Source organism: Synchiropus splendidus, chromosome 4 (genome assembly GCF_027744825.2).
Source record: "Synchiropus splendidus isolate RoL2022-P1 chromosome 4, RoL_Sspl_1.0, whole genome shotgun sequence".
Lineage (NCBI taxonomy): Eukaryota > Metazoa > Chordata > Actinopteri > Syngnathiformes > Callionymidae > Synchiropus > Synchiropus splendidus.
In genome coordinates, this window is record NC_071337.1 from 28,862,389 (window position 1) to 28,882,232 (window position 19,844).

The 19,844-nt window shown below is 42.7% G+C and overlaps 1 protein-coding gene across 1 annotated transcript in view; it reads right to left on the reverse strand.

The window, feature by feature from the left end:
* Nucleotides 1–15,820, reverse strand: part of ext1b (exostosin glycosyltransferase 1b) — a 97,156-nt gene extending 81,336 nt beyond the window's left edge. The window contains exon 1 of the mRNA XM_053861487.1: nt 14,134–15,820. Coding sequence (XP_053717462.1) covers nt 14,134–15,059 — 926 coding nt within the window. The 5' untranslated portion in view covers nt 15,060–15,820. The remainder of the gene's footprint in view (nt 1–14,133) is intronic.
* Between the last annotated feature and the right edge of the window lie 4,024 nt (nt 15,821–19,844).

Here is a 19,844-nt window from a genome sequence, read left to right on the forward strand (position 1 = left end):
CGTCCACTGACCTGTTAAGAGAAAAGCTGTGAAATTTACCGTTCTGTTCAGGAGGGATGTTCAGTTCATCTTAAAAGATTTATACCATTATGACTGATTTGAATTAGCATTTTGAAAGCAGCACTGCAGTTTGGCGAGAAAGCAGCGTGCAGAGTCCAAGTATGAATGATAGAGTCTGGTCTAGGTCCAACACTAGGGACACTTCATTAAACTTGAAGGTCAGTTCCATATGTTCTATCAAATATTTAGACTGGGGCCTAAAATATTCAATGCTTTTCAAGTTTTGAAAAACATTTAACCATCAAAAATACATTTAACCATGAAGGAGATATTCAAACTGCGAGGATTCTGTGGAATAAGAAAATCTCCACGGCGTGAACGTCAGATGTCATTAATCAAAGCTGACATAGCCAAAACATTCATGACAGGTGTCACGTGATTACAGCGTGAAACAGACTGCCTTTGATAATAGCAGTCACTCGTTGAATGGCTGAAGAATTTAACAAATTCTTATCGCAATGTTTCGTCAAACCACAGGGTGAATTGTTTCAACATGCCCAGTCTCGACTCACTTTGATTCCTCACCACATCGACTTTTAATAGTTCACTACTTGATCCAGGTCCAAGCGGAAATCCGCTTTGCTCTTTGTGGATCTCAGACAGGTGTTTCTTTGCCTGTACTTTGTGTATCATAAAGCAACCACATGCATTAAACAACTAACTGGGGGGAACTGAAAACTAGTTAGATAAGAAGCAAACAACATCAGTGACTCATCAATCGCACAGCATCTCTTAGGACAAACACTCTACAACAACCTGTCACTACGTAACTTTGTCTGCAAGTTCTCAGCTGCTCTTCTCTGAAAACCATTTCTCTTTTGACTTTCATATTCTACTTTTACCTCAATGCCTCACAGCGCCAACAAGCATTTTCTCCGATGAGTCTTTCTGTGTTATGCTCTTGCTTTGATGCCAGAAATGTGGTTCAGTAGCGATTCAAGTCGAGATCTAGCAGCGTCAACAGTCGGGCAACGTATAAGGAAAGCATCAATGACAAAAGAATAATAGCTGAGGAACACTTCAGGAAGCCATGTTAAGTCTCTGTAAAAATGACTAACAATGCCTTTATTCAAAATATGCAATGTGTATTCAAGAAAATCCTTTCAAAACAAAGGAAACATTAAATAGCAGGTTTGGGAATGGCAAAGACGCTTCCTTTGACCTTTGTTTTTATTTTTTATTTTTTGTCCAACTGGTCTAAATAGAATTCAGGACGGACTTTTTGAAGGTTAGCTAGGAAACTAGTTAGTTAAATATTAAGTGCAGCAGAGCAAATACACTTACTCGTCTGATGTCACCTGAAGTGGCTCTGCGCATAAGATGACATCAATGACCAGCTAGGGCCAGATGGTTTGGACTCAGACAGTGTTGGTCCAAAAATGTTGACAATGGAAAAAGCAGAAGACCATCAATGAGCAGGGCCGAATTATTCCTATACTGAAGTGGTCATATGACCAGTGGCGCTATGTAGTAGGGTGGCAAAAACTGACTGAAGTTTTGTTGTTCAAATATTAAATCATATAAATCCAATAAATAATGCAGAACTGGAAAGTCAAACACACCTAGAGTAAAAGTTTAAAAAATTGTAAGACATACCTGAATGCACCATCGGGTGTGGTCAGGTGGCACCAAGTGCAGTGAATAAAGAAGGTTAGGGGCAGGTTGTTGAATTGTTCATTGCTGTTTTTGGTGTGTCTTGCCACTAAAACCTTGACTGGTTGTAGAGCTAGTGTCAGGGAAGCATAAAAGACTAGCACACTTTACAACGCTGCTATTAGCCAGCTCTTAGAACAATTAGACCTTGAGAGAAAGTAGGCACAGGCCTGAAATCCAACTAAGTTTCACTTTGCTCGTAATAGTATTCATTATTTCCCATGAATTCAGGAGCAATGGATGGATAAAGAGATGGAGAATTTTTGTGTAAGGGAGAATGATGCCACCGAGCCCGACTCTGGGCCAATGAGGGTCAAGGATGAATGAGGACATGAAGACATGACGTGAGGATGATGGAGACTGGTGAAGAACTATCGTTGTTGTGTTTAACCATGTACGTAACTATTTTGTGCCTTTTCCGGAAAAAATAAAGGTCAGTTCAAGGAATTCAATGTGGAAACGTTTTCAGCGTTAAACCAATCAATGATTATTCTCAAAATGTAAGAACTATTGTGTGTATTTTTCACGCTTGAATAAGCAGCACAAAATTAAACACAGAAGACAGTTAGCCATAACACAAAGGTGTGATATGCTGCCTGGACAGTGATAATGTCAACAAAACTCTAGCATTTCACCAGCAAGGGCAGCAAGCTTGAGTACAATGGGACTTATTTGGAGTGCTTTGGGGCAGGCCAAACTTTTACACCCCAAGAGTGGAAGTCAAACTAAGCCATGAAGCATGATGAAGCAGACGGGGAAAAGTGCCTGTCGATCTGCGGGTCCGGCTTCCAGATCTGCTCCAACAAAACCCTCTTTCTCTCCTCCAAGACTTGGCCTCTTAAGCCATGCACAAATTCCTCGGTGACATAATGCTTTTTTAAGCCATTGCCCTCCTCAACCCCTCGCTGCCACCACCTCCTCCCCCTCCCCTCTACGCCTACTCAGATTTCCCCCCCTTTTCCAATTACTATTTGAATATAAATACCAGTTGAGAGGTTAAGTGTTTGTTTTTGCTCTCATGGCAGTCAGAAGTGAATGAAGGAGGTCAGTCTAAGCGCTGACGTCAACGCTCTGCAGCGCCATTCATGTGCTGTTGGTAGGTGTTTACTGAAGGCGCTCTCGGGACCTTAAAGGCTGCCATTCTGGGGGCCATCAACTAACGCCCTTAGCACTCGATCCCAGGGTGGTGCTGCTGTAACGCCCTAAGGGAGCAACAAATAGAATACAATCAGGAAAAACTGCTGACGAGGCATTTCTAAATTACCTCCTATTCGATTTTGTGTTTGAGGAACTCATGTCTCCCCGTCTGTGACAATCACTATTAAAGCACTGACTGCAAATGCCGGTAGAAAACCAAACAATGTTTACCTGTATTACTTATGGTTAATAACAGTAGATCAGAGACCGGCATTACAGCAGAAGTAGCTTTGAGACGGATGTGTGGCTGCTATGACACGTTGAATTTCCCTACTGGGGGAAGAACAAAGGCAATCTATTTATCTATTTGAACTCATACTGTGACACTCCTTGACACAATTGATTATCAACTGACTAACAACTTCAACAATCTCAGGGTCATGGCTTTGAGCCCCATGTTTGGTGCTCTATCTCAATTTTACAGAACCTTTCAGTGAGTCTTGTTGTTAAACTGGAGTGGAGAAGCATTTTATGATGAGTCAGTCTCATGTTTATGGGCTGGATCAGGTGCTGAGGCAATTATTTTTTTTCTTTCAGGCCTCACTAATAAACAAAGGAGCGACAGAAGCTGCTACTATATGGGGGTCATGACTGTGGCAAAGTGCTTTCATTTGATGACCTGCAGAAATCAAGGTTGGATCTGTAAAACTGTTGGAATGATTTACATCAACTATTACTGCGATAGGTCTCAATCTAGGCGTGGCGGCACCAGATACGAGAGGATTCGCCCATGGGCCCTCGATGATGAGATCACTGTAGGCAGGAGCTCCACAGCCTGGGGACTGCTGAGCCTTTCAGAAAGAGGGACACATCCCTCTGAGCAGTGGTACCAGCAGCGAGCCCGTCTTGCTATGATGAAAGAATGCGTCAGTCGTTCATTACTGGAAAGACAACACTCCTAACAAGAGGATCCCAGCTTGGAGGCTAAAAGTGTTGAATCTAGAAGGCCTGCGAATGTGGGAATGTTGCAAAGATGCTGCGGAGTATATGCTCAGAGCAGCGGGGCCCCTTGTCCCAGCATGCCCATTTCAAGAGAGAAAGGAGACGAATGCAAGATTCCTTTTTAATCTCTCTGCACGGATGCCAGAATTTATAATGCCTTCCAAACCTCGAAGACATACAGTATTTTCCTTTTATCTGTAACTCTCACACAAGTTCATCAGAAGTCGATCCTCATTCTGTGCTGATCTTCTCATTACCTGTCACTAACATACCTGGTTAATTGACTTCATATCAGCTTTTCCATTGGCGTTTTCTGCTGAACTGTCACAGCTTCGGAAAATCTGACACATACTTGGCTGACACCTTGGAATATTAACACTAGTTGAGATGATTTTTGCATATTATGACACTCATAAGACACTTCATAGCTTCAATATGTTACACTGTTGCAATTTCTGCCCTCTGCTTCTCAAATAACGTCACCAGCCCACAACAGTTTTTACGGAAATGACGAGGGAGAAACTATCTTCCCTACGGCAAAGTAAACCGTTGTCACCATACTCATCCTGTGTGACTCAAGCCTTTCTTCAAAACAGGCCAGTCATGTAGACGACTCGCCCCCACACACAGACAACTCAACAGGTGAGCAATTCTCAACTGAAGAATTGAACTGTTAGCATTAATGACCTCAAAACTTGGGCACACCACACGTACCGCAACGCAAGCTGAAAGTTAGTGGAGCTTGTGCTGCAGTCTATGTAGCGTGTCTACTCCTTCAAAAGATCTGTGGCTCCAGACGATAATCCAGAACACCACCAAAATGCATGCAATTATCAATATACCCTCTATTAATTTAAATCTGTTCATCTGCTGAGTTATTGAACCAGTAGACAAACACCCCCTTGACGGAGGTTGACTGATATATATTTAAAAGAGCAACTCATCCTGATCAAAAACATCATGCCATTTACTCCTGGATTATCTAAAGTGATGTCAATGACTAAATGACTCCAGTGCAAGAGCTCAGCCTGATACCAAGTAGAAATTAGACTCCACACACTGTCTACTTACTTTGAGACCTCCACCTGTTAAAAGGAACGATTTGCAGGGTTGACCACTGCCCTGCTAATTTACTCATTGATTTTCATTTTGTGGGAAAGCTGCCAGCTGATGAGGCTCCCTGGTGAAGGAAAGGAGCACAGCGTGCAGCGTCGCTGTCTGATGTGAGCTTAGTACACGTCCACCCCCAACCTCAACTCCTTGCCCACCCCACTACTGTTGCTGCAGCCACCCCTGAGGCCGCGGGCGGCTTGGCTGGACCGATAATCCCACAATGAATGTGGGTCAGTGAGCGGGGTCTCATCCTTCATCACCAAGCAAGATGGCAGACAGCGGGGTTGTGACCTCAGTCATTCTGCGTGCACCCTCTTACTGATGTTAGTGTTCACACGCCCATATACAACAAAAAAGTTCCAAACACAGAACAGTGCACACACGCGGACGGACAGCGCCACGGATGGCTGAGCAACCGCACACGGACAAAGCAACAAGAAGATACACTTGGGCTGCAGCTGAACAGGCAATAAACTATTCCCAATTTTAAAGATACAAAAAAACCACACACACAATAGCCTAACATGACTTATTTTGTGTGTAGAATAAAAAGGCAGTTCCTGCATTCAGATCATGTCTTATAACATTCAACATCACATTCAACAGAACAGCTAAGTAGACATGATACATGACGAAGCAAGAGTCCGATTTTGAAATGTTTGAAAATGAAATGATTTTGTGTGGCTCTTTAAACATGTGGTCCTTTTCAGCACAAATGCACACACATTGATACCAGAGGAGCCTCATTAGGCGCCGAGACTAATTACGCTCCGCATCATTAACACTCTCCATCATGAGGTGGTGCTTTATCTCCACGAGGGCAGGTAATCATGAAATATTTATGATCTATTAATCTGAGGAGAGAAAACAAACAACGGAAACCCAGCCGGCAAAAATCCTCTCCCGCTAATGACACGCTTGTCTCATTGGATGCTCCAAAGTCAGCCAACTCCAACTGCAGTGCAACTGCTCAGGTGACGCTAGCCTTCCAACTGAGGACCATGTTCAGCTGAGATAAGAGGAAAGTCTTGCTGGTGTTCCAGTCTGATCAGCCAGCATTTTTTGCTCTCCACAGAATGTCACATGTCACATCACCACGTCTGAGCGTTTTGGCTTGAGACCTGGTGCAAATCATCTTGAGCAAAATTGCAGTGATGATTCTACAGCCAAGGAAGGAAACACAAGCAGGTCCGACAATTATAAATGCAACTGATACCTTTTTCAACAATCATGAATTATGAATCAAAGGTTGTCAAACAATGTATACTCCAAAAATGTCCTGTATCTAGATATGATACTACTTGCAATGGCAATGATACTAATGGTTAGTATAGCTCCTGTTCATATAGATACTTACTGTATTAACCGGATGAATGATTTTAGTCCGTCCAGTGGCTTTGTGGTTGTAGCTAGTTGCTCAACTAAGATTATTTGGTTATTCGCCATTAGCCACGGCTAACTCCCGGCTAACTATATATATATATATATATATATATGTATATATATATATATATATATATATGTATGTAACATCAAGCTTAAAAAATAAACAGAGCTGTCGGCGAGTTTATCTGTGACGATAATTGATCCGTGGTTCTGTTTTTCATGTAGATAAAAATATTTCTTTTTCTTCCCTGTGCTATTGAAAATGGTATCAACTAGCAAGTATTTTAGTATCAATACTGAGTTTAAACTTTAAACCCGGGCTGAATCATTAACAAATCAACTGTTGTTATTTTTTTTATTACAGCCTCTTATTCAAGATCAGATATTTAAGATGCATTTTAGCTTTAAGAAATTAATGGCAGTTGGACGTGTGATACAATTTGCTTCCAAGACAAGACAGTAGTTCACGAGAAGAATAATTCATCATTTATCATCAAGAAAACCAAAATGACAAAACACTGTATGTGGCCAGACTTTTAGCAAGGGGGCCGTCTAGATGACCTGAACTGCAAAACATGAACGACGCATGGTTTTTCTCAGAAGGGTGCTCTAAATTTCCAATTAACTGAGTCTGTATAATGCCCTACACCGGTTTGCATGAAATGGGAGTTTCCACCAGGTAATTTCGCCGAATTTGATAGAAATCAGCTGATTTTGCACATTTGTTTACCAGTGCAATATTGTGGTTCATGTGGTTGTGTTCATCCTGATTTACAGAACAGATATAATAAGTGAGGAGGCAACGTCAACACTGATATTCCCCGACATTCTGGCTTCTGCTTTCTTCTCCTTCTCCTTCTTCTTGTTAGTTTTTGGCAGGGTTGCAAAAGTACATGACTCCCCCTCACGGGTCACAAATAGATGTTTGATGGGGCTCTGTCCAAGAGACACCCTTTCACTTCAATGAGACAGCAAGGGATCTTGTCACACCCCTCATAGCCTTGTTCACACTTATCTCAGCTGACCTGTATTCATGCTCGTGATGAGTGATATGACGATATCTATTAGGTATGATAGAAAAGTGTCTATTGTGTCATTTTTCTTTCTTCATTTATCAATTCAAGGAAATTTCTGCAGTGTTGGCTGTTATTACCAGAAGGAAGATAAAATGGTGAGTCCATAAGGGCATGCCACACTCACCAGCTCCACTGCCAACAAGACAAAGCAGTCTAGGGGACTTGGGTTATAGTATTTTCAAAAGTATCTTTCATAAAGGAAACTCAATAATGACGTTTGTAGATACTGACACTCTGAGTCAGGCTTGGTTTTGCTAGATCGAGCAGTCCACAGGCACAATTTAACCCCAAAAATAAATAGACTGTGAGGTTATGAACATGGTTCTACGAGAGATATGTAACGTACATATTCCCTCTATACACCCCTTCAACTACTATTGTTACACATAAGCACATTCTTCGCTGATGTTGGAGGCAGACCCCAGTAATGCACATCATATAAAATTTGATCATAAAGTAGTTAATTCCATTAAAATGTGATGCCCTGCATTAGTGCAAAAATCTGTTTTTGTTTGTTTCGTATTGCTGCACTCCTGTACTGCCATCTCATTTGTGACCGTTTATGTCCCTTCCAAGTAAAAGAAGAGGAAAAAAGTAGTAGTTTCTGAAGTATGTAGCACAGCATACTGTCAAGTTATTCTACAAAAAAACTATGGTACATTGTTATCGTGATATAGAATGGTCCAAATCCAAAAAAGACTTTTTTCATATTGCCCATCCCTAACAATAGGGAAACACAGTCCAAAAATTCAACCTGGCCAAAACCAAGTGATGTCACCACAGGGAGAATTGATCAAACAAGTTCTGTTATTCTCTCCTCATCATGCCTCTTGTCTGTAGTCTATTAAGTGTCTGTTCAAGTACTGACATCAAGGTTTAACTATATAAACTAAACAGTAAGAACGCAAATTAACCTCTAAACAAACATGGACATCACGGACAATACAATTACATGTCACAGTTTGCCCACCTCCGACAGCCTTTAGCATGTTTATGTACATGGATGCTAGACATCTTTTCTTGCAGAGACTAAACTTAACAAAATTCTTGAAACGGGTCACAAACAAATATTTGTAGAAGTTGATCTCAAAACCTCTTGAGCAGTTAGCACAGTTTCTTTCTTCAGAATCTTCTCTCACAGTCATTGTCTGACGATGGGTCTCTACTCCGCTCGTTCCTCAAGGAGCCTTATATGCAATATTCTACAGATCTCCTCTTGACTCTCGCTCTCCAAGTAAATCCGAGCGCATTATCATCCCGTTTTCATTCAGTTTTCAAGTCCCCTCGGTGACCTTGAGCGGCAGCTGCCAGTGAAGTAGCTGAAGTCGGTATGAGCTAACACCGCTTGTTATGTATTACACTGAAGGGGTGGGAGGAAAGGAGGGGATGATGATACTTCTGTTAGCAAGGAAAAGGCTTAACAAAGACCAGCGACGTGGAGAGAGTGCAGACGGACTAATGGAACTGTAATAATGTGGTAATTTGAGGCAACTGGCTGGTGATACTCAAGCAAATTGTGTTGGATAGTCTACACTATTCCCTTACACAAGGACGACAAAACTGCCATGAATTCTGTGTCAGAATAATGTGGCTATTCAAGAGGTACCACAGTTTTTGTCTGTTAGAAAAGGGGATCTGAACAAAAAAAGGAATGAACAAATGCAATATCTGCAGTAGTCAGCTTCACTTTTGTTCACTTTCACAAGTCAACAGTTCAGATCAGGAATGATACCTTGGTTAAGGATCTAAGATATGCACATTATTACAACAACAGTAAGGCGCAACACGTACCACAAAATGCAGAAAGAAACATAATGATACTATGATAGGAACACAACCGCTGCTTGCAGAATTTAACTTCGTGTGTACAGCCCAGACGCCTGCCCACCTTGGGCCACAGGTGAAAGTGGCTGTAGACGAAGGATATTCATTAATGTATCGTGATAACATCATCCCCCATTTGCTTCCTTGTTTCTCAGTCCGCTCGCTTCCTGGCTACATTCTATGTTATTGTATGTCCTACGTTCTATATTATCAATGTAGGCAACATGAGTTTGAACCAAAGAAAATCCAAGTGGAGAAGCTGTGCAGTGTTGATGAAGGGGCCGCACCAAGTGCCCTATTCTGCATTCCGCTGGTGAGCAGCATTCCTCTGGTAGCCAATAGGTCAAAGATCACAAGGTATACGTGAACAGTAGCACAGGTTTGAGCTTGTGTTAGTCAGTTGTTGTCTCCTCACTTGGGTTTGAATTATTCACAACCGTTGGCGTCTGAGTCAAAGTGGACTATACGTCACGTCATGGTATATTCATATAGTGGGCAGTCACTCAAACTACTTAGGCAGTCTTTCTTTCGCGATCACTAACAGCTGCTCTGACACGTGTGTGCATTCCTGAGTAAGCACCACAGCGTCCCCACAAGGCATCGTCTGTCCGTCTTTAGCCTGATGGCTGCAAATAGATCCATCTACCTGAGAGGGCTACGTCAAGGCTTCTCTGAGCAAAGCCCGAGCTGCCATCCTGACACTTCACATTCTCCACCATATATCGCTGTGATTCCACTGAAGCAGAGGAAGGTGGAGAAAACGTTACGATTTAACGTCTGCCCCATGGTTACATTTTACATTAAGAGCCACACAAGTGCACCCGAAAGGATACAAAAAAAAAGCTGCCAACAGCACAAACTGACACGTTTATGGGAGAAGAAAGTCTCATGGTTTTAGAGCTAGGTTTTGGGCTCCATCGCTCAAGAAGTGGAAGAAAGCAACACAACATAGTTATAACTGCAGGCTTTTCTCATGGACATCAGAGGAACAGAGTGACTGTTGTTTGGCTATCCTGGGACCCATTTTCACGAGGGCTGTCAAAATGGCTAAACAAGGAAAGATCACTCCCATTTGAATCAGTTTTTGTTCTTGACGATCACCCAAGACCAACACTTGAATAAATAAAAGTGACAAGGAAAACGGCAGGTTGACATGGAAATGCTAACAGATCCGTGTTGCATGAACAAGAAAAACATGAACAAGAAAAATGGGCTATGAAACTGTGAGAAATATACAAGAGACAAGAGAGTTTTACCAATGATGGGAACTTGTTTGTGACAACCTAATATGTTTTAATAGATGCAAGCGGCCAAAATAAATTTCTACAGATAAACAGGGGTGTCACTATCACTGGAGTTATATTTAAATATTACCCTTTCACCTTGGTACCAAAACACAGGCCATGTTCACATGACAATGCATCTTTTTAGTCCTAATATTTACAAAAAAAAGTGCCCCATAAAAAATTGAGTCCTTACTGGCGTCCACACAAAACCACCATTAAGGAGAAGGTGTGGCGTATGAGGATTAAAAAACTTGAGTACATGAGTACAAACGCACCACGAGCCCCGGGACAGAGGTGCTCAGCTTTGTTGAACTCTGTGAGCAGATCCATTGACGCCAGCAATCAGCTAATCTATATAATTTTGTCAGTTTTACTCTGTTTAGACAAAGGTGGCTCAAAATATTGAACTTGTCTTTTCAGTGTGTGTATCCAAAGTGTTTTCTCCATGCTACTTCCAGGAGTCTCTGTTGTTCAATGGTCGTATGCCACTCATTTAAGAAGAAGAGGAACCAAAGATTTTTTGTTTGCATTTCCAATAAGCTCAACTGCTATTTCGGAACTAGTACTCCTCTGTAGTCCGCCATTGTTGTTGTTGTGGTGACATGATGACTTTGTGGCGGAAAACTAGAAAGGTTGACCATGACATCATCACTTTCATAAAGTTGTGGTTTGGTCTGAAGAGCGACATTTTCAAATCCATGCACTCTGGCACAAGGCTTTCAGTGAGTTAAGGTCTATACGACACAGAACTTACAACGTTAAAATGCACAGCAAACAAAGCTGAGTGAAATAGGATTTGCTGAGCTTTCGCAGGGACTGCCATCACATCAACAATGTATATGGGTTGATGTACGGCCATATCGATCAAAGTAAATCAACCATGCCATGCACCACTGTGAAATTAGCAGCAATGGAACCCAGTGGGCTTGTGTGCGCCACTGAAATCAGCTCTGTCGATGTGCTGATTATGAGACGCAGATGTTCCACAGACAGAAGCACCTTTGGGAATAAAGGGCTGTATCCTTTGAGGGAAACATAGTTGTGAGTGGATTTTCCATGGGAGTGCCTGCTCAGAAACAACTCCAATTGTCAGAAAACACATGACATATTTCCACAGGTGACTGGGGCCCAAGGCACCCCGGGAGCGTTTGTTTGAGTGAGCGTGAGAGGAAAAAAGTATGACAAATGGATGGACAAGTGTGTGCATGTGAGGTTTTCTTAAGAGCAAAGTTTCTGCTATTGCCAACTCATCTATGAGCGTTGGAGTTCACTTTGAGTTCAACAGAAATCACTTCCTCGCCCAGTGAACATGCTCTCCGCTAGCTTCCCCTGCCTTCTCTGTTGATTGAAAGGAAACGTGTGTTTGTCCGCTTTCCACGTCTCAATCTATCAACTACCTAGAAACCAGTCATCCCCAAGTTCCGTTTCCACTCGTGTGGTTGTGTCCGCTTTATAACCGAGCAGTCCAAAAAGTACCAAGGTCTGCAGCTGCAGAGGCTGAACTATATTATTAATTGCCATGTTGAAAAAGTAAAACACCAGAAGTCGAGCTAATCACCAGTCCCTCTGGACAAAGTGGAGAACATGACTCAAACTGGCCATAATTAAACCTTATCTGTCGCACTTCCATGCGCAAGATACCTAAATCTGTGAGGAGATGGATCAGGGAGGAGGAGCTCTGACAAAAAGATTTCCATTCCCTCAGTTACCATAAATCTGTAAGGGATTCCGTTTCCTTGAATACTGAGCAGAAACTCGAACCTGAGCAGAGCTCAACACAGAGAAGTCAGAAAGAAAGGCCAGGGTGCCAAATCCAGCTCACCATCATTTTATGTGGTTCACAAGAGCTTTAAATATCCATTGATTTCATTCCTAATTTAATGTGCACAAAGTTTGTGCGTAGTGTTTAAACTATTCAAATAAATATGTTAATACATTTATTTTAGGACAGTGATTCTAAAAGTCAACAATTCATGATGAAAGATGAGAAACTGCCCATAGTGTTACGAGACCTACTCAGCAGACCTTAGTGCCAAAGTTAGCACCAAATGATTTAAACGGACATTGACATCACATCCTATTTGGACTGCTGTTTCCTGTCGACTGCGAGTAGACAGTCAACGTACATTTTCTTAGGCCGTTAGGCGACTTATATCCTTAAATTCAATATCCCTTACTTGATCATTCACGAGAAAAAGCTCCCAGGTGTCAGTCCATAACAAACACATTATAAAGCACCAGTCAGTCACTAGTTTAGCAGAAAACAATAGGACCTTTAAATGCAACCTGGCTGACTACAACAGAGGAGCAATGATCGGCATAACATAATCATCATTTTCATTATCTTATTATATATATATATATATATATATATATATATATATATATATATATATATATAGAGAGAGAGAGAGAGAGAGAGAGATAGATATTTTCAGAACCTCTTCATGTACTCATTCATCCACGAACCTCATTGTTTGTCTTCCTCTTCTTTCATAACCAACACTGTCTCAAAACTTATCCAAGTTTGCCCACATGACAAGACCATCTCATGCACCAATTTCTGCTCTTGACCACACAAAAAGATTCATCCGCAGTGTGTAAATTGCAGTATGACTGAAAACAGAGCCTTTTTTTTAAACCTGTAAAATATAAAGACGTGTGCTGCCATTGTGTGCCTACACAAAAGTGGGCTTCAAAGTAGACTGAGAAACAGTACATGGTGCTCTACGCCACGTAAAGAAGATTAGGAATATTATATTCAACAAACAAGTCAGGCAAACACTGCACAAGGAAGATAAAGGTCACTTGTCAGGTTTTTGTTGTCTGTGTAAAGGCAAAACGGCCGTTTATTTAATTTGCACCCAGAACAAGGTGTAAATCAAACATGTCCATGCATATCCTGTCAGGAGCGCCAGCATGTACCGATGTGTGATATTAGGACGGTGATGAACCACACAACGGAAGACTACAGACAGAATGTGACTGGATGAATTAAGACCTGATACCTGGTCGCAATTCCACAAGAAAACACAATTTATACACCTGCCTTGCATGCTGAAAATGTGCTGGAGTCAATTACACTGACATAACAAACAAACAAATGGAGCAGAGCTGTAAACCCAATATCACTGATCAATACCCATTTCTATTTCAGCAGTGGCACAGTTTGAAATCAGCACTTTGTTATTCTTTCTTTACCACGTCAGGGTTTTATAAATGACATTCAACCAATAACAGAAACTCAGAGCAACACTTCCTCTCCACTTGTGTCACTGAAACAGGAACATTTTAGGCGGACTCTGGAAACAGTGACAGCCATGGAAGAGCTGGGAATTCTTAGAGCTGCTCACTGGCATCAGACTGATGGAGTCATTCAAACGTGCAAATAAAAAAAAGACGTGGATTGTTAATTCACCAAGGAATGACTGATCAAGTTTCCAGGTAAATTATCTGACATTTGAAAGGATTACAGGAGGGTATGCTTCTGGCACACATCAAATGATGCCAAGCAAGCTGTCATGCTGCAGGACGCATTCTGATCAATCATTTAGACAATTTCTGATGCCTCCAGCGGGAAGAGTTTGAGATCTTACTTGTCATATTCCGCGTTGTCCTTGTCGCAGCGGGCATCTTTGTGCTTCTGCCAGTCCTTGCCATGTCTGCAGGTGGTCAAGAGAACCACGTCCTCCGCGTTATGCACGTGGTACAGCGCATTCCTCGTGTCCGACCCGATGCCTGTCAGGTAGCGTTTCCCTTTGAACACCAGCATATACTTTCGAAACGGAGGGATGGAGTTGTACTTCAGGTAGCCCCTCTCTCCGCCAGTTCTGGGGTGCTCCTTGGAGAACAGGGGGATGGACACATCAAACGCGGGCCTGAAGTTGTCGGTACTGATGCTGGCTTTGGCCAGCATGGCTTGACCGATATCAAAGCCTAAATCTTCCGTGTAGTCCGGCCAAGTCCCCGAGTACAAGTTAAATATGAGATGGTTCCTGCCATCGTTCCACAAAGGCAAGTTCTGAACCTTGGTTTTTAGATTGTGGACATACTGAGGGGACAGCTGGTCCCGGTCCAGAGTGTCCAAACTTAGAACAAACAGACAAGCCTGGCCAGGGTCTGAAGTGTAAAATCTAGAGCCTTCTATTGTTGATAGAATATTCTGATAACTCTCTGATATCTTTTCCCCCTTCTGCTGCGGGTAAACATAAACTTTAAATCCGTTTCTTTGACACAGAGAAAAGTCAAAGCACGAGTCCATCCGGCACCGTTTGCCTTTGTAAACACTCGTGTTGACGTCCCTCTTCTGCCTCAGAGATATGTGCAGGTTGTAGTCCTCGGTGTCCGCCTGGTCCCACGGCAGATAGGGGTGTAAAGGGTCCGAGAAGTGAGGCCAGAGGTGGTCGGGCCGGCTGCGATCATGCCGACTGGCCGCTGGAAGCTGAGCCCCTCTGATGTAAAAGAGAAGCACCAAACACGCAGAGGCGGACAGCAGGATCAGGTAGCGTTTTTTGGCCTGCATGTGTCTTGGGATCTGGGACCAGTCGAGTAGGAATATCAAGTGTTGAACAGCCCGAAGTTCGGCTCTCACCAGCGCCGGTGACAGCGCTCCATCCTCCGGCAGCCTCCAAGGATCGCCAACTGCCCTTCTGCGTGAACGCTTCCCGAATCCCGCGATTGATCCAGTGCATGTGGGCGATTTTAAAAGTACTGCAGCTTCCTCCCTCTAAAGTAGAGTTTCTGCATGGTGGCTCGGAACCTGGCAGCGGGGTTCGCCTGCACCTACACCGCCGGAGCTGCTGCGCCTCCGCTCACTTTCATTCAGACCGTGAGAGAAACTATCCAAACACCGGAATGAGAGGACTATCCCTGCGGAGAGTCCGCGGCAGTCACGGAGTCCCGGTGCGGAGGTGAACTCTGGGAAGGAGGAGAAGAGTCGGCATCCACAATGAATTACTCCGTACAGTCCAGCGTGGTGTAGGAAGAGAGGAGCTCCGGCAACCAGTGATGCAGCAGCAGAACCAGCCCAACTATAACCGGACGAATCCCTGCATTTCTCTCCTTATTCCCCACAAATTGGTTCGGAATATCAGGATAAAGGGGTTCGCGGCGGGGCGCCGCGCAGCAGGCAAACTGTTCCGGCCGAGATGAGGGCAACAAGCGCCGGCCTCACACCGGGTGACGAGCTGGGAAAATGTTGAGAAAAGACCAAATTCCTTGAGTCCAGTGTCCAATTACCGAGTGCTCAGTTGTTCCGTTGTGAGTCGGTAACATTCCAATCCCGACACGACGGCAGATGACGTGACGTCCCATCCAGGCACATCGGCGAGCCTCATTGGCTGGATCGTGGGAACGGAAAAGGCGGGACCGGTGGACACGCAGCCAATCAGAGTAGCAGCCTGCAGCACGTGTGAATAATTCAGTCGGGACTTTTCTCTAAATGTGAAACTCCATTATTTCTTCAGCATGTCACAAAGACTGTGATATTTAAGGGGTATTTTGGTATGGCACATGAAGAACTGGCTTCTGCAACGTTCTTCAAAAGCAGTGTAAATATTCATGATATTTATATAACAGTTCATCATTCATTTATATTGGACATGAGTGACTAATAATTCATTAGCTGTGTTTATGTTTTGACTTTTTTTTTTTTACCCTGCAACTTATTTAATTTATTAGTTAAATAATAACCCTTCCAGATTATTTTCTTAGCTTGTTCTCTTTTAGATTAGATATCCTTTATTGGTCCCAGCGTGGAGAAATATATTTCAGTTAATCATGTGTTGTGAAGTTGTTTTTTTTTTAGGTTAGAAACTGACTTCGGGCCATCTTCCCCGCACTTGTGTGCATGACCCCAACATAGCTGGCTGAAAACACTGAAAACTGAAAATTCTTCCACCCTTTCAAACTGAGAACCATGGTCTTGGATTTGGAGGAACTGATACTTGGCCTTACTGGCTGCAGGTGTTACAAAAATCTGGAGCCTGAAATGAAATCAGGTTTGAAATGAAACTCCATTTTGGATGGGGTGATCAAGATACATGCAATCTTGTAATGAATTGCTTGACATTTGGTGTGATGTAAAAACTATTAAGAGACTTGAGGAGAAAAGATGCACATTGGAAAAGTGTAAACATATTGGTTGAAAGTCATCCAGAACCGGGATTGATATAGCAATCTGGCATAAGAGAAGCAGCATCTGTAACAAATAAGTGGCGTGTGTTACCGTGCCCCATATACTGGCTTCATCCCTCTCACAGCCATTTGGTGGCTCAACACTGGGCTGGGTGAGGAGGCCATCCTCATTTTTTATCAGCCAATTAGCTCTGAAGAGTGCAACTAATTAGCAGGGCTGACTGGGAGGTGGGCCAGCTTCCTCTGTTTGGCCAGCACTCATGGTTGGAGAACGCTGGTGATGACGGAGGTCTGGGCACTGGGTCTTGTGAGTACTGGGCGGCACTGCTGCAGACTGCTGTGTTGTGCCACGTTTTATCAACCGCTGTCTGTCCGGGACCTTCATAGGATGATGAATGTGATGCAGCAGTATGAAGAATCTGAACCTCCGAGCCAAAGACCTCAGTCCTCAACAGGATACAGGATCTGGTTGGTCTTGTTGAGGATGGAGGGTGACAGTCATGTATGAGATGGGTGAAGGAGGAGGTGAAGCAGCCGACTGTCACTTCTAAAGTTGTCACGTTATCAAGGTTTATTTTAAAGAGAAAAGTGTTCTCGGTGAGTGGCTGACGATTGCCTCCAAAAAGACGTGCTCTGCCATCTACTCGCCCATCAAAATCAGGATCAAACATCAACTGCCTCAAGTCGCCTCATTCATATGGACGTCATTTATCTGTTGTTAGGAGGTTATCGATGATCCACACGTAAACAGGTTGGATGGGGTGCATAGCGGACGTCTTTGATCATTGTTGGACTGGGGCCAAAAAAACAGAAACATGTGACACACAAGTATGATGAGAAGTAACTGGGTATATAGTGCACACGATCCTGACACAATGATAGGAAGCTGAGGAAAGACAATTCAATCTGTTGCATGTTTTCCTCCAGTTCTACTTGGCATGAGGTTTTGGTAGTCAAATGCTTTTTAAATCAAAACAATTTCATCAACACAGACTTTCTCAACGTTGCAGATAAAACTGTTCCCACATTTCTGTCAGGGTGTGGAGTCAATACTTTGGACTGATGGAAGCTCAGTTGCAGGTCTTACTGGAGTAACTGTCATAATGAAACCAAAGCTTGAATCCCAAGACAATGAAAAGGTGCAATCAAAGCTCCTTTATTGTCATAACATAGAGGGAGACGTGTAAACTGTGTATCAACCAGTCCCATTCTTTGACTCACTCCTGCCTTGATGACCCTTCTCTGATGGGAAAACCCCAGGAAGATAAATGATTAACAGGAAGCATGTGGAAACAGGAACCAAGAGGGTCTGAATGTTGATACGCCACAGCTCTGTGTACTGAGCGTTACGCAAAGCGTTTTTGATAAGGTTGATGACCTCACGGCTCACGATCCAAGAGCAGCTAGTTTGATTCAACTCGTCCTTGACTAACACTTGGAACTGCCTGAGCAACTAGATTCAGTTTCCGCCACGCCATTAAAGTGACTGACCCTTGTCTTTACCAGGAAACCGATTACTGAACCAAAGCTACTGTATGTCATTTTCTCTGTGTCGCAGAAGCAGTCCTCAACTAATATCTGCTGAGTTCAGGGACTGTAGGGGAACAAAACCTGGAAATGAAAGTTCTAAGTCACTAAAAGGTTCATGACTTCAATAAGTAATACCTTTTACAACGCCAAAATGGTAAATCCAAAAGGTGCTCCCTTGAAAACAACCATGAAAACAACACTGTATAAAACACAAATAAAGACATAGTCACACAATAAACTTGAATCGAGGCCCGCAGAAGAAAGTAAACAGTTTACATGTAGAAGACGGCAGGAATGAGCAGCCCAGATAGAGCAGTATCAAGTCAGGTGCTCCAGAGTTTCCTTACTCAACCCAATAGAAACCAAGCAAGAAAATGGATCACCTCATGCTCCTGCTGTGCAGCACCTATAGTATCCAGATGGTGAAATGAAACATCATCAAAATGTCTTTTGTGACTTTTACATTTATTTTCTGTCAGGCAGATGAACGCCAGCAGCAAAGAGAGTAGGTACAGGCCTTTGACCCTGATAAAGGGAACACATATACTTCCACTGAGCGACAGGACCTGTGATAAAAAAAAAAAAACAAAACTTGCAAATTCAGGGAAAGGTAAACAAATGTGCATGGTTGGAAAGTAATCTGCGGGTTCATGGAGTTTCTACCAGGAGGAAGACAAAACAGCCTTTGAGTGTGTGCAGCTGATGAGGAGCTGATAAACTCGCTCTGGATGATGTAACAAACTGGGCTTCTGGAAAGACCAGGATGACAAGGACAGGTTTACACAGATGTGTGCTCCGGCTTGAAAATGCTGTATCTCAATGGTTCAGCATGGCATTTTGGGTCCATCACTTGGCTGGTGTGAGTACTTGGCATCACTGGTAGACAGACTGAGTGAGACTCATTTGATTCAAAGGGCAGTGTACTTTGATATTGCAGCAGGGTCAAGGGTGAAAACTCCACTTTGACACGCACATGGGATCCAGTCCATGGTCAATGCTGGCATGAACATCAGCTCACAGTTCTTCATCTGCTCAGTCAAGAGGTGCGGTTCAGCATGGTAGAGTGGACATCATGAGGGCAGTGCGGGGGTTTTAGAACCTCACATGGAAAGAGATTTTTTTTCCCAAAAACATTTTAAAATGTGAAGAAACACAATTTATGTGATTTGTGTCGTGTACAGTAAATGAGGTGTGATTTGAGCTTTTTGGATTAACACAGTTGTATTGTTTTACAAATGTCAAATGTAAATGTAATCTATTATTAAATTAAACATTCATGATTCTTTACTTGATAAAAATAAGTGAGGTATAATTGTCATTGATGTCATTGTTATTATTATTATTATCATCATGATGATGATGACTGTTTGGTTGGAAAAGATAATTTGGATTGGCAAATGTGTAATTTCCTACACTTGGTCACGTAACCAGCTGCGGCTAAAAACAAGGAACAATGAACATAATACAACGTGCAACGGAATCACTGGAACAAATCAACTTAGAGGATGTATTGTGAGAAAATATTTTATATACGGCTATTCAACAAAAACTTAAAATTAAACCTAATTCTAAAATTAGGTGATGTTATGCCATGGCATAAAATGTTCAAAATATCAGATTATATATTACTTCATTTTAATGG